A 16,061-nucleotide genomic window follows, 5' to 3' on the forward strand; every position below is an offset into this window, starting at 1 on the left:
GTAAAACCCTTATTCCTGCCTCCAGCCAACTTTCCTGGGGCAGGGGAACAGATACTTGAGCCCCATGAAAGGCTAGGGAGTCGGCACTCGGCACCTGAGCCCTGGAGAAGGCAGTGCCGAGCTCACCCAAGCTCTGAAGAAAGAGGGAGGCAACACCTGGCTCTGCCTGTGTGAGGCCAGGGAGGCAGCAGCAGGCCTGGGCTAGATTCAGCTCTGTGCCACCCCCATCATGAAAACTGAGGAGTTTACATCCATAGCTGTGGGGGAAGGTAAATGTAAGAAAGATCCCAGATCTTTGTGCTTGTAGATAATGGGTTCCAACAAAATATGCGTCCAAAAATAACAATGCTGGAATCTTTTTTAGAAGTTCTAAATCTGTCAACAAAACAAGGTTTTGGCTTTGAGGGCACACCCAGCTATTAATATTGAAGAAGAAGCTGTTTCAAAGAGGATTATTTAACAAGGTCAAACTTTTCTTTCCCTTGACTTCAAGTCATTGCTACTATGGAGGTGGTATTTAATGAGTATTTGCAACCTCATTTTCAGCATGATCTATCTATGAAAACAAAGAGTAAGAAAAGAAACAGAGAGATTTCTGAACTACATATGGTGCCTTTGGTATGTATAAGAAAGAGGAAAGATCAACGATAGAGTAAACATTTTCTTTCTTTCTAACCCATATAGACATTCAAACAGGAAGAATGTAGTGATAATTCAGCAATATTCAGTGATATTCAGCAATATACACGTTAGCATAACCTTGAGGGATATTTCTTGTTATTAGATGGACTCTAAAATCTGTTTTTTATCTCCTGTCTTTATGCATTTTTTTACTCTTACCTTGGACCAAGTTTTTGTCCTCCTGTGAATGACTGTGCATAGGAGAGGGGATCATTTCTAGTAATTTCAGAGAACACTGAGATATTATGCCCCATCTGAAAAGCACCTATAAAGCTGGGTTTGGGCAGCATGGAATTTCTATGCTTCTAGCACACGCTCCATAGTAGAACAAATCATGTGTAGGGAAAACCACAAAGTGTGATGCAGTGATTGCTTGAATCCACTTCAGAGCATCATATAGATTCATAACAAGCAGTGAAATGTAAAAACAAAGGACAGGTGCCTGTTCTACAGCTTACTTACTAGGTTTGCATTTAAAGGAGACTAGGAGGTATTTAGTGATTCCTGGACACAGATCCGGTCCAAAAACCCAACTATTCACAAGAAGTTGGCATGCTCTCAGGTCCTGGCATTCATCCAGCACTTTCTAAAATAATAAAAAAAAAACATAGTCTTGAAAAACAGTTTAGTAAGCTGTATGATATTTTAAAACCCATTCATTACAACATACATTAGAAAAATCATTATCATTATATTAATAAAGTAACACTAAATTACTGTGTAAATTATACATGGTTCTCAAGGATCCCCCAGTTAAGCAAGGTACTTGAAATGGCTAATTATTGTGGGTGCAAGAGAAGTCACTATGATGTTGATATAAGTAGTCTAGTACATAAACATGCCCTAAACAAATTTTAACTTGATTTTCTATGCACAGCTAGTTAGACATATATATGTTAAATGTTTAGAATTGGATCAATACGATCCAGTTCTAAACATTTATATATATATATATATATATATATATATATATATATATATATATATATATATATATATATATATATATATATATATATATATATATATATATATATATATATATATATATATATATATATATATATATATATATATATATATATATATATATATATATATATATATATATATATAACTGGTTGTGCATAGAAAATCAAGTTAAAGTTTCCTGTTAACTGGGGGACATGAATGTCATAATTCCTCCCCCCAATACACTGCAGACTCCCAACTTCCCCTTTACCTCAGGAGCAGCACTTCAAGGAAATCAGTGAGCTGCAGAGAGAAGGGAGGCAGCAAAGTTCCATTCTACAGACAAAGTGCCTTCTGTTATCTGAAAATTTAGTTGGGATCCATCCCTTATCATAACAGAGCCAGTTTGATGCAATGGTTAAGAGGTGCAGGACTCCTCTGCTTGAAGCCAGCTGCATGACCTTGAGTCAATCCAATTGTAAAACAGTATCCAGGGTCTGGCGAACTCTTCTTCCATTTTCTCCTTTTAATATCATTGTCAATTTGTCCATTTCCACTGTTTCCATGATCCTCCCCACTTCTTGAGTTGGTATTATTTGTTGTTTCCAATAAAATGCTAATAGAATTCTAGCTGCTGTCACTGCATGTATTATAAAATGTTTTTGATCTTTGTTGAATTTCTCTGGGATGCAGTTCAATAGAAACAATTCCAGCTTAAAAGGTATTGGTATCTGTAAAATTGTATGGAGTAATGTATGTGTCATTATCCAAAATCTACGTACAGCTTGACATGTCCACCACATATGATTAAAAGGTCCTGTTCATTTTCCACATTTCCAGCATTTACTTGGAGTATTTTTGTATATTTTAGCCAATCTATCTGGAGTTAGATACCATCTATAAAACATTTTATATAAATTCTCTTTAAAATTAACCAATTTAATTATTTTCATATTAACCTTCCATATTTTATTCCATTGTTCAGAGTCAATCTCATATCCCAAATTTTGTGACCATTTAATCTTACAACCTTTTACCACTTCATTTTTCTTCTTCATTCGTATTAAAAAAACATACATCTTTTTAATCAGTTTTTCATCAGAGGCACATAACAATTTTTCAAATTCAGTTTGTTCCATATAACCCCCTCCATTTTTTTATCTTTATATCTAGACTCAATCTGTACTCTTGACCACCAATCTAAATTAATCTCTTGCTTTAATAATTCTTCTTTTGTTTCTAAAGACCCTTTAAAGAGCCAGTTTGGTGTAGTGGTTAAGAGTGTGGGACTCTAATCTGGAGAGCCAGGTTTGATTCCCCACTCCTCCACTTGAAGCCAGCTGGGTGACCTTGGGCTAGTCACAGTTCTCTGGAGCTCTCTCTGCCCCACCCATCTCACAGAGTGTTTTGTTGTGGGGATAATAATGACATACTTTGTAAACCGCTCTGATTGGGCATTAAGTTGTCCTGAAGGGCGGTATATAAATTGAATGTTATTATTATTATATTATTATCATCCAATAATTCTTTATATCTAAAAATTTTATCTCTTGAGAATACATTTGGTTGTGTAAAAGCTTCCAAAGGGGAGACCCATTGTGGCGTTTTAGCATATATTAATGATACAACTTTTTCCCATGTCAAAAGAATAGATTTTCTTATTATTTGATTTTTAAAATATTTATGGGCAGTGGCTTTACCATACCAGACAAAAGCATGCCAACCTAACTTTAAATCACGACCTTCAATTGCCAACAATCTTGGATTGTCTAATATAATCCACTCTCTCATCCACACTAAACAACATGCTCTGTAGTACATTTGCCAATCTGGAAGTGAGAAGCCTGTATCTTTTTTAAAGTCTTGGAGTGCTTTCAATTTAATTCTCGGTTTTCCCCCTTGCCATATAAATTTTGAAATTAACTTATTCAGATCCTTTTAAAATGACTGATTGATATAGATGGGAATAGTTTAAAATAGAAACATGATGGGTGGTAGAATATTCATTTTAATGGCTGCTATCCTTCCGATAAGCAATATTTGAAGATGTTTCCATCTCTCTAAATCTTTCTTGATCTCTTGTTGTAGTTTCACAGTTATCTTTCATCAAAGAACTACATTTTGCAGATATATATACTCCTAAATATTTTATTTACTTTTCTAATTGAAATCCTGTCGATTTAATTAATTCCGCTTCTTGTATTGAAGTCATGTTTTTGTAATAACTTTCGTCTTTTGATAGTTCACTTTCATTCTTGCCATTGCACCATACTCTTTAATATGATGCATTAATTGTTTTACAGAGTCCATTGAATCTTCTAATATTAAATCGTCCACAAATGCCTGTAATTTATATTTATGTCCTTTAACTGTTGCTCCCTTAATTATAGGGTCCTTTCTAATAGCTCTTGTCAGTACTTCCAAAGTCAGTATGAAAATCAAAGGTGAGAGTGGACACCCTTGTCTTGTCCCTTTTTCTATCAAGATTGTGTCAGTTAAATGATTATTAATAATTATTTTAGCCTTTTGTTTTTATATATAGCTTCTATTGCTCTTACAAAGCTTACTTCAAAGTCCATTTCTTCATTTGCTCTATAAAAAATTGCCAACTGACATTATCAGCTTTTTCAGAGTCCAAAAATACCATAGCTATTGCTTTTTCTGTGTGTACTTCATAATATTCCAGTAAATTTAAAGTAGTTCTAATATTATTTCTCATTTATCTTTTAGAGAGGAATCCAGCTTCGTCTTGGTCACTGCTGGTGCCAGGGTTTCTGGCACCTGCGGCCACCCCATGTGCGCATGCACACAGTGCACGCATGTGCCCCTGGACTGCATGATGATGTCACCATGTGATGACATCATCATACAGCAAAGCTAGGCCCATTGGCTGGCAGGTGGCTGGGGCAGTCCGCATGCCGCCCCGGCTGCCTGCCATGCCTGGCCCGTGGCTGCTGCACCTGGCCGGGGGCATGTGGTGGTGGTGTGGGGCTGGCCGGCTGCAGCAGCTGCAGGCCAGCCATGCCAGCTCTGTGGCGTGCGCCTTCACCCCCAGCACCCCCTACGGCACCCCCTCTGGTGCCCCAGCACCTGCTGCACCCACCTCACTGCCTCAATTGTGGCGCTGGCCCTGGTCTTGGTGTATTATTTCTTGCAGTATTTGTTTTAGCCTCATAGCTAATATTGAAGGAAATATTTTATAGCTCAATAACCAGGTATTACAAAGAAGTAATCAAAATATTTACTGTCAAGTGCTATAAGTCAAAAAGTGCATCATGCTTCAAATACATACAGTCATAAATACAATACTCAATATTCAATACAAATAAAGCATAAATATACACAATTATACACAAATATTCAAATACATCAGTCAAGCAGTTAAATACATAGCTAAGAAATATATAAATACACAGTTCCAAAGTACATTCCATATAAAGTCAAAATTCCCAAATGTCTCCAAAGTGCTGTAAGATTTCTAGCTGCAGTGAGAAAACGGCACAGGAGTAGAGGCGTTCCCCCTATCATTCAATAACACAGTCAAACGGCCTTTATAGCCCAAATTTCAGAACGCAGCTCCTAGAGGAAAGTTCAAATCATAGTGTAACTTCTAAACAGAGCCCAAGGTGCTGCTTCAGAAGATGACTCCGTCCCACTGTACAGCTTCTCAGTCAGAGCCAGCAACTTCTCTATCAGCCCAACAAAATGCTAGCACTCTTTGTTTTGCTAAATAAACTTTTTCAGGGGCTAAATTATTGTCATATCCATTGAATCAAACAGACCAGAAGTTCCTGAAAGGGCTTTGACATTGCCACACCTTTTTCCCCCCACTTGCGATAATATATAAACTTTGCTCAATTTTTTACAGTTTAGTAAATGTTCTTGGTCTTTTTAAATATGAGTTTCGTGAATACATACGTCTGCTTTTAGTTTCCTCAATTGATGAAAGGTCCTTGACCTTTTAGAGGGCGAATTTAGTCCATTTACAGTTACTGAGATTATCCTGAGTCCATTCATTTTTCTACTTTTTCTGCTTTCACTTGCTAATTGCTCCTCCTTTCTCTCAAGTTGAAGAACGTACGTCTTCCAAGATTGATGTTTGATCACTGCTGTCCGATTCTAAATCTTGTAGAAGAGCCTCTACTTCTGCAACTGATGTTACTGTTTTCTTACCTTGACTCAAAAATATTTCTAACCCACATGGGATTTTGCAGCAATATTTTATTTCTCTCTGCTGCAAAACTCTCATCAGGCTCCCAAATTCTTTTCATTTCTTTATTGTGTTTGGTGGTAAGTCTTGGAATATTTGTATTTCTTTCCCTTCTACTGTCAACAGTTCCTTCCTGTGTTGTTGAAGAATGGCGTCTTTTGTTTTCTTGTGTGAGAAGGTGACCAGCATATCTCTTGATACCTTTTGCTTAATTGCGTATTTAGAATTACTCCTAAAGATTTGTTCAATTTACAGAAAATCACCTTGAACTTTCAAATAGTTATGAATCAACTTTTGGAATTCGTTCACTAAATCCTGATCCCCAAACATTTCTGAAATTTCGCAGTATCTAAGATTTTTGCTCCTGAGTTTAATTTCCAGACCCTCTATTCTTTGTTCATCATCTCTCAGGGAACTTGTCTGCTGCAGTTGTGATGCTTCAATTTGCTCTTGTGCCTCTTTTAGTTCTTTCTGTTAGGCTTTAATTTCTTGAATACTTTGCTTGTTTTCCTCAATTTTTTAAAGTTACTTCTTGCAATCCACTTGAAACCTCAGTCCTTAAATTTTGTATATCTTTCCTGTCTTCTGAGAATGTTTCTTGTGTCTTCTGCTCTTTTTTCTGTAGCTGTGTTGAGATATTTCTGATCTCATGCTGGACCTCTCCAACTGCGTCCTTAGTCTTCTGTACTAGTTCTGTCATTAGGGTATGGAATTGCTGTGAGATAGAAGATAAAACCTTTTCCGCTATTAGTTCTACTTAATCTTCAGAGCAGAGTTTGGGTTTGCCTTTTCTCGTACTTTCTGCCATTCTCTTAAGTTTTGCCAGCCTCCTTCATCTTCTAACAGTTGCTAACAATCTTTCCAGACAGCAACATACTCCAAACAATATATCTCTGAAGTTCTACCAACCACTAATCTGTCAATTAAATAGCAAGCTGCTAGACATCCCACTCTTTAAATAAATCATTACGTTCTTATACACTATAGATGGTGGTGGTGGAGAGTGCTCTCAAGTCATAGCTGACTTATGGCGACCCCTGACAGGGTTTTCATGACAAGAGACTAACAGAGGTGGTTTGCCATTGCCTGCCTCTGCAACCCTGGTCTTTGTTGGAGGTCTCTCATCCAATTACTAACCAAGGCCAACCCTGCTTAGTTTCTGAGATCTAACAAAATCAGGTTCACCTGGGCTATCCAGGTCAGGATATACATTATAGAAACCAATTACATACAAAAGGCAAAGATAGATAATAGCAAGAAGAGAAAACCCTATATAAACAGCTTAAGTGTTGAATAAACGCAGCTGAAATAGGCATTCTCTCTAGAAACAAAAGGGTCAATTCGAAAGTCAATTTAACACTTCTTCACATAACCAGCAGATGGCAGGAAAAATCTATTTACTAGAATGTTACATTATTTATTTCATTGGCCATTTTACTTTGCTTCATCTTCTGATAAAGCTCAACAGGGATCAATGTTTTTAAAGTCTCAGGAAAAGCAATTGTTTATCTTCCGACAGCAATTTTATAAGTGAAAATTTTCTAATGGGGCAACCCAGGGGTCATATCGTAGAAAAAGAGCTGGAGGAACTCATTAGCATAACTCATTAGCACATGCCATGCCTCTTGCCATCACCAGAAGTGTGTCATTAGTATGACTGATTTGCATATGCCACACACCCTGACATCACCTATTCTGGCTATTTTGGACCCAATCCTGGCCATTCAGGGCTGAAATTGGGCCCAAAATGGCAAAAGGGGGCTGAAAACGGCTGAAAAGGGGCCCAAAATGGGCAGGATCGGGCTGCTGATGAGCAGCAGAGTGATCAACCATCTGTCAGAAGCCCAATCCGGGCCGTTTTGGCCCCAATCCAGGCCGAAACAGGCCAAAAATGGCCGAGAGTCAGGTGGGCGGGGCTACCTGACATGTGACCTCTTTGGGGAACTGCCGGAACTACGTTCCTGTGCGTTCCCCCTCAAAGTGAGCACTGGGGAAACCTATTGTTTATTACCTTTTTGTAATCCAAAATTCAAACAATGTTTGTAATCCACATAGTGTTTATGTTCCAGACAGGGTAAAAAAATTTTTTAATGAATTATTTATAATCCACAGATGCTACAGAAAAGGAGATCAAGGGAGGGAAAGGAAAAAATCTTCTTTTAGCAGAGGAAATAAATTAGTAAGATATGAGATGCCACTTGTTGGCTAAATTCTCTGACTTTTTTCCAGGTGGTTCATTAGGTGATTGCTTACTCCCAATGCACTTCTTTTAATTAAAAGGTTCCAAGTTAAAACAAGATAATTTGAACAACAACACCCAGAAGAAAACTCAAAACTGTAAATCCAAACATGAGTAGTTTGCTTCTATGGAGAGAGCTTGATTTTTATAAGTTCCGTCTTCAAGCAACCAAATAAAGCAGTGCTTATAACTTTCTATTGTTCCTTGTTTAAATTCCTTATATGAGGCAAAGAATTACAAGAGTTACAAGAGGAAAAAGAAGATCTTAGCACACTCTTAAAAGTACCTAATAGGAAAGTATAGAAATGATCCAGGCAGACTTATCTGGCTTTTTTGTCACTTGGCTCTGATCCTGCCACTGTTATCTTGTCTTTGGAGCTCCAGGAGAGTCTTTAGCCCTCTCATTATAAAAAGCTAAATAACTCCTCAGATAAAACGGCACATGTAGCTTGGGTGTCCCTTATCTGTAAAGGGCAGGTTTCAGGTTGGAGTTTTTTTGCAACCCTACCTGGCTGTGTAGCCCAGGAGTCAAAGCCAGTTCAGGAGCCCCTCTGGTGAGTTCCTAGTCAGTCACCATGTTGGATTCTCCTCTCAGAATGTGTTATCTTGACAACAGAGGTGCTCATGAGATCACCTTGAACATTCCAATCTCCCCTCTTACCATTGATTAAATCCTGTCCTGCAATCGAGGACCATCAATCAGCTCTGATAAGTTTAAAAACTCCTCCTGGGAACATTTAATCAAAACTCTAAATTCATCAGCCATCTCCTGGAACATTTAATTAACTGCCATTTCTTTGTAAGACACCAGGAGCAACCAATATAATTCCTTTTTCATGTCCTGGCAACACCAATCAAAACACTCAAACCTTCTGTCCATTCCAGGAGACAACCATTAAGATCTTTGTCCTAATGGCTGGAATCACTCTTCAGCCTCAGGGCACATTCAGCCCTAAAAGAACCCTAGCTCTTTCCTAATCAAATCAAGCAGTGTGGTGGGCACCTACTTTGAATCTTAGCACTGCTCCTTCAGAGTCTCTCTCTCCCTGACCCTTCCTCTCTGGCCAAAGATGCAGGACGTTCTAAGCCCCTTCCTCCATGGACTACACTACTCCTCTGATGGTAACTATATACCAAATCCCTCACTCTATTACAACCTCTGGCTGATATTCTAGGATTCTGGTGTGCTTGTGTGAACCATTTATTTGTCTCTTTTATGTGTGAGTTTTCCCCTTTAAATAAAAACTACTCTTTATTTCAAAGAACACCCATCTCGTCAGTTTCTTTGGGGAGGGGACCCCATAAAATTGGTGGAATATCCCGCTTGATACCCCTCTTACATAGCCTTCTCCTTGCTGTGAATTCCCTCCTAATCGCAAGGAGACCAATTCCGGTAACAGGAGTCCTGTTCCCTTGCCTTTTCCCTCCCCTGCAGGGCCCTGCACTCTACAGATAAGCAACTACTGTTTGTCCCCAGCCCAAAGGATGTTTGCCTCGGACTCTGCAGGATCTGTTGTAGTTCTGCAGGGCCTATAAGACAGTAATGTTCCACTGGGCATTTGGCTGAGGACTGGCAACAGTCCCTTCTTCCATCTTGACCACCATGCCCTGTTTTCTATCTCGTTCTGGGTGCCATTCCACAGCTGAACCTATAGAATTTGAGTTTATGCCTTTTATAGTGGCTTATGTATTTTAACAATGCGTGGAATTGTACTACTATGATTAGTGATAACTTTATGCATTTTTAAGCCTGTACTTATTGATGTTTTGTTGATGTTAGCCACCTTAAACCCATTTGCAGAGAGACCAGGATATAAATCTGTCAGGGCCTGTGGCGCCCCCTGGCGGGACTGGCGGCGGCGCGGGGGGGGGCTCCTTCGGCGGGTCCGTCCTGCAGGCGTCGGGCACCGCGGCCAGGCCCTGGGCCGGAGGGTCCTCCACAGGGGGCCTCAGAAATGGGCGGCCCTTGTCTGCTCTGGGGGTCCAGGCAGCACGTGGCTCCACCCAGCCGACTGCACCTTAGCGTCAGGGCAGCCGGCTTCCTTCTCCTCCTCGACCCTCCTGGGGAGCCTCCCTAAATACCCTTTTCCCCTCTAGCTCCACCCCCTGTCCCAAGCACCCCCACCCAGGGCCATTCCCACCACCTGGGCCAGGTGTGGCCACGCCCGCCGGCCCCACCCGGTCCCAGCCCGTTGGTGGGCCTTGTGACGGATTCCCGCCCCCTTTTCCTGGCTGCCCTCCCCCTCCCTGATGGGCAGCTGGCGGGGCCTATCCCGGCCCGGCATGGCCGAGCCCGCCTCTGCCCCGGCGTCCCGCTGGGCGCCGTCGGCTCCCTTCCCCTCCCCGCCCCACTGGGGAGGGAGCGTGCTCGGGCCAGCCGAGGGCGCCTGTGCCGGCGTTCGCCCGCTCGGCCCGGCCGGGTGCGGCTCGCCTCCAGCCCTTTCCCTGCACCGGTGCGCAGGCCGCCGCCGGAGTCGCCGCGGCGCCGCGGGAGCCGTTGGCGGCCGGACCGAGGGGCCCGCGAGCAGCGCGACGGCGGCGACCGGTGGCCCGGGAGGGCGGGGGCTGCTCCGTTTGCCGCCCTGCCGAGCCCCCGAGGCCGGCGGCGCCCGGCCCAGAGCCCCCGCTCGCGGCGCGGCGGCGGCGCCCGGCGCCTCGGGCGAGGGAGAACCCTGCCACCCGCCGCCCCCTGGAGTCCTCTTGGCTGCACCCTCCTCGCGCCTTCCCCGACCCCCAGGTAGGTGGCCGGGCGTGGTGGCGGCCGTCGCGGGGGGGTGGGGGTTCGCAGAGTCCGAGGCCCCCGAGCCGGGTCTCGGACAAAATCTAATAAAATAAAATAAAAAATAAATAAACTATAGTTGATTAATCATTAGAGTTAATTTTAATTGGTACTGGCAAATTTAAATCTAAGGCGCAACAAATTAAGAGCAAATTGTTTAATGGTTCTAGAAAATTACTGTAATAAGAAAGGAAGAAGGAAAATATTAGGACAGCCTCTCCTTTTACCAGTGCATTATCACTTATTCATCAATTGTAAATTATCTTGATATCTCAAAAAGGTTTTTCTTCCACGTGCTCACTTAAAGTTGGTTTTCTGGGTATTTGGCCCACAAGGATCAGATCTGCTTTGGGCTTCAGTAATTCTGCACCTGAGGGAGTCAAACCAAAGTGGTATCTTGTTTCCACGTTTCTGCTGTGGGCTTTATTTGTTGCTGTGGGAGAAGATATCAGTGTGTTTTTTTCCTGCCTGCATTACAATGATCTCACCCTGTATTTGTCAGTCAATGATTGGATGGTGTTATTTGAGCACCAAATTTAACAAAAATTCTCTGTGTTAATTGGCTGAGGAGTTCTGGAGGGAAACAAAATTTGCAGTTTTTTAAAATTTAAATAACAATATTGCAAATGTTGTTTTTAAAATTAAAATGCAGGGGGAAAATAAAGGAAATACAGAAACTCCAGCACAAAATGTCAACCTAAATGTGCGAGTGAGAAGGCAATTTACTTCATACTGCCAAGGTTAGCGTGTATACACAACACATAACAAACAATGATGATGGTTGTTGTGGGTTTTCCGGGCTGTATTGCCGTGGTCTTGGCCAAGACCACAGCAAAACAGCCCAGAAAACCCACAACAACCATCGTTCTCCGGCCGTGAAAGCCTTCGACAATACATCAAACAATGATGACTTTATTTAAAGGATGAGGTCCAAGAGTGGCGAATAAAGAAAGGGAGGAAAAGGGTATGGTTGCTGTTCAACCAATCAGGTTGCAGGGGATAAAGGGGAGGGTGAAAGGCAAGGTCACCAAAGAAAACATTCTGTTGTTCAAAAAAGCCATCTTTTAACTTCACTATAAAAATATTGGGGTATGTGCACAGGGAGAAAAACCACAGCAAATCTGAGGGAAAATTGATTCTGCAACAGATGCTGACTTTTAGCATGCAGAATATGGGAAGCAATTTGAAGACTGAGCTGAGGTATTTTGACCACGCGTACGGAACTCAGGATAAATCGAACCTGTATGAGGCCAGAACTGAGGGGAAAGCCCCATGTAGAAAAGCCCAGATATTTGTATTGAAGTTTTTGTAATATAAACATTTTATTTACATTTGATCAATTAATTATATCAAATAATTCAGTTAAGGTTTTAATCAGATAAAAATCCAGCAGTTAACAGTCCTGCTAAAATGCCACTCAGTCTATGCTCGCCTTACAGAAAAGGAGATTCACTGCTATGAATAAATTTTGAGTGCATTTGTGAAAGTTTGTATTTTTACTATGCAATAGTTAAAAGCATATATATTTTATATCGTCATATTAGAGAAGTATACATGTTTATTTTTGCTGAATTTATCTATTTCTGTCACATTTTTATTCTGCCTTCCCTCTAAGGAGCTTGTATCAGTGAACAGAACTTTGGACACTTACTGTGGAGGGTCCTTCTCCTCTGAAGAAAGGAGGACATATTGGGTGTTTCCCACCATCCAATTAGGGAGGCAGGAAGTTCAATTTTCTTCTTTTCCTGTTGGGTGTGGACTACCCCTTCTCTTAGTTCAGTTGACTCCACGCAGTAGTAATTCCTGCCCCTTTTTTGTCACTAGATTTGTTTAGTCTCGGAACTTCTGGTTTGGGATTATGGCAGGTCTGAAGAGATCCAGGGAGCTGGATCGTCTGAGGTGCTGTTTTTTGGCTGGCGAGGTGCTCTGATCACCCGCAGCCCCCTGATTTCAGGCAGAAATCAGGCAGGAACACTTTTACAGCCCCAAGAGGGTGTGATCTCGGCAGAGGGGGATTCTGAATTAAGGATTCTTCCCCTGCCTTGAGATCCCCTCATAGAAGAGTGGCTACTATCTCTGCAGCAGCTTTTGGAGTCATTTAATTGGCACAGGACCGTCGTACCCAAGCCTCAGAAACAGACTTTAAGTAGAATTGAACAAAAGAAACAGTGAGTACAACCCAAGAAGAGCGAAAGAAGTAAAGATTGCTATCTCCCCTAAAGGGCTTGTTTACTATACAAAGATCAAAGCTTACTAATTTAAAGAGACAGATACCTAAAGCAGAAGAATTTAAAAAGCGGTGGGGAGTGGAAGTTTGTGAACTTTTTGAATTAAAGAGCTGAAAAAGAGCGAAAAAGAACTTTTTGTTTTGCATACCTGTGGTTGGTGAGATAACGACGCGAAGGGAAGGAGTGTGGGAAGTAGCGGAAAGATCGCGAGAAGCTGCTTGTTTGTAATAGCAGTGAGCCGCGGCTAGAAGGGCAGGAAACGCGTTGGGGGAGCAGCGGAAGGAAAACAACAAGGGACAGAGGATCTGGAGAGGGAGAGGAAGTTCAGCATTTTGGAAGTGGGGAAGCTGGAAGACTTCATTATAGACTATAACATAGAGAAAAAACACCGGACATTTTGAAAAGGTAGTGAAATTCGCCATTTTGAGTAAGGGAAAGCTGAAGATTTTAGTACAGGCTGTACCATAGAGAAAAAATGCCTGACATTTTGAACGCGGATTTTTTAAAAAAAAATTTTCTGGGCATTATTGAATTAAAGTTTGACACAAGAGTAAAAAGAGACAGATAAGAAGACGGAGTTGAGAGAGCAGATTCGTGGGGTGCCAAGGCAAGCCCAGCAATGGCAAAAAAAGATAACGACAAAGACTGGCAGACAGCGATTGAGAACTTGGATAAGAAAGTAACAGAGGGCAATAAAGAAATAAATGAGACTATACAAAAAAACCATACAAAAAGCACAAGAAATGGTGCAGGAGTCACAAAAGCAAATTCAAGAGTCACAGCAAAACCTATTGAAGGATATTAAAGAGGCTATAAGGTCAGAAGTTGCTGAGTTGGCGAAAAGTATTGATGAGATAAGAATGGAGCTTCAAGTTACACAACAGAAGGTACAAGAGGTGGAAACGAAGACAAAAAGTTTAAAAACAGAAGCATCAGTGTTGAGTGATAAGTTGGTTGTGATGGAATGTAAAGCAACGGAAAAACAACTTCGTTTTAGAGGCGTTCCGGAGAAAATGGCTGAAACAACCTTGAAACAAATCACAGAAATAATTGCAGAATTTTTAAACAAAGAGAAAGAAGAGGTGTTAGCTAATCTGGATATAGCCTACAGAGTAAATTCAAAGTATACACAGCAAAAGGATTTACCAAGAGATATTATTGTCCAGTTGACTACAAAGAGAATGAAGGAGGAGATTATCAGAAAGCATTTTGAATCCCCATTAGTACTTGAGGGGACACGGATCAGAATCATGAAGGAGCTACCAAGCAGAGTTTTGCAAGAGAGAAAGAAATACAGGGATCTAACGCAAAAACTGAAAACTATGAACATAAGATATAGATGGGGAATTCCAGAAGGTTTGAGCTTTGAGTTCCAATCTGTGAGAAAAGTGATCAAATCAAGGCATGCAATGGAAGTGTTTATGGTAGAACAAGAAAAAGACTTACCTAAACTAGGCTGTGATTATGGAGTACAAATTATTATCATGGAATGTAAATGGACTTAATTCACCCTTAAAACGAAAAGTAATATTTCATTGGCTTGCCAAGCAAAGATGTAATATGATTTGTCTGCAAGAAACCCACATAAGAGATCAAGATGTTAAGTATCTACAAAATAAAAAACTGGGAAAACAATTTGTAGCGGCAACAAAACAAAAAAAGAGGGGAACTGTAATTTATATTAAAGAAGAATTGCAACCTAAATTGATTGTTACTGATAAAGATGGTAGATATTTGGCGGTGGAATTTGTGTGTAATGCAAAAAAAGCATTAATTTTGGGAATTTATGCGCCAAATGGAGCAAAAGAACATTTTTTTAACAAAATAATGACCCAGCTGGGACAATGACATATGATCAAGTGGTAGTGGCAGGGGATTTTAATGGAGTGGTGGACTTACAAATAGATAAAAAAAACATGTTTGAGTAAAAACAAAGTGGGAAAATTGCCAAAGTCTTTTTTTGAGTTGCAAAGACAAGAAGAATTGGAGGATGTTTGGAGAAAATATAATCCTAAGGCCAAGCAATATACGTACTTTTTGGCAAGTCATCAATCATTATCGAGAATAGAAATGATGTGGGCATCAAAAGAGTTGGTAGTTTGTACAAAAGAAAGTGACATTTTGCCCAAAATTAGTTCAGATCATAATCCTATGTTATGGAGATTTGGAATGAGGAGTAAAAAATTAAGATGGAAAATAAATGAAGACTTCTTGAGTAGTCAAGTGAATTTGGAGGTTCTCAAAAAAGAGACTAAATGCTTTATACAATATAATGTGGACCAAGGGGTGTCAATTCATAAAGTTTGGGATACGTATAAAGTGGTTATTCAAGGAGTGCTTATGGATTTAAATGCAAGGGATAAGAAAAATAAAGAAATGAAAATGAAGGAAATTCAAGAAAAAATAGCGTAAAAAGAACAGCAATTAAGGAAAAGACCAGGCAAAAAGAAATTGCAAGAGGAAATTAAAATACTACAGGAACAAATAAAAGTGATGGAAAATAAGGAGATGGAATGGGAATTGAAAAAATTGAAACAAACGTCATTTGAAGGAGCCAATAAACCAGGGAAATATTTGGCTTGGCAGCTGAAGAAAAAAAGAGAGAAGAAAATAGTAAGTAAAATAATTGAAGAGGGAAAAGAGTTACTGGATCAATCTTTAATTCAGAGAGCATTTTACAAATACTATGCGACAGTGTATCAGAAAAAAATCTGTTGATAAAAGATTAATAGAGGAATATTTTCATAAATTGAGTTTGCCAACAGTGCCAAAGATACTGAAAGATAAGTTGAATGCCCCAATTACAGTAATGGAAATTATGGATGCGATACAAGGCACGAAAGTGGGGAAGGCGCCAGGACCAGATGGACTTACAGCTAAATTTTATAAAGTAATGGCTGATGAATTAAAGCAGCTGATGCAAAAAGAAATGAATGCAATATTGGGAGGACAAGAGATACCGGAAACATGGAA

At 40.4% G+C, this 16,061-nt stretch overlaps 1 protein-coding gene across 1 annotated transcript in view; it reads right to left on the reverse strand.

Annotated features, from left to right (window-relative positions):
* EVA1C (eva-1 homolog C) overlaps positions 1-16,061 on the reverse strand; it is a 101,835-nt gene that overhangs the window by 43,249 nt on the left and 42,525 nt on the right. Inside the window, exon 3 of the mRNA XM_054973815.1 lies at positions 1,144-1,267. Within this exon, the coding sequence (XP_054829790.1) occupies positions 1,144-1,267 (124 nt within the window). The remainder of the gene's footprint in view (positions 1-1,143; positions 1,268-16,061) is intronic.

The sequence above is a fragment of the Eublepharis macularius genome, chromosome 3 (assembly GCF_028583425.1).
Source record: "Eublepharis macularius isolate TG4126 chromosome 3, MPM_Emac_v1.0, whole genome shotgun sequence".
NCBI classification, from domain to species: domain Eukaryota; kingdom Metazoa; phylum Chordata; class Lepidosauria; order Squamata; family Eublepharidae; genus Eublepharis; species Eublepharis macularius.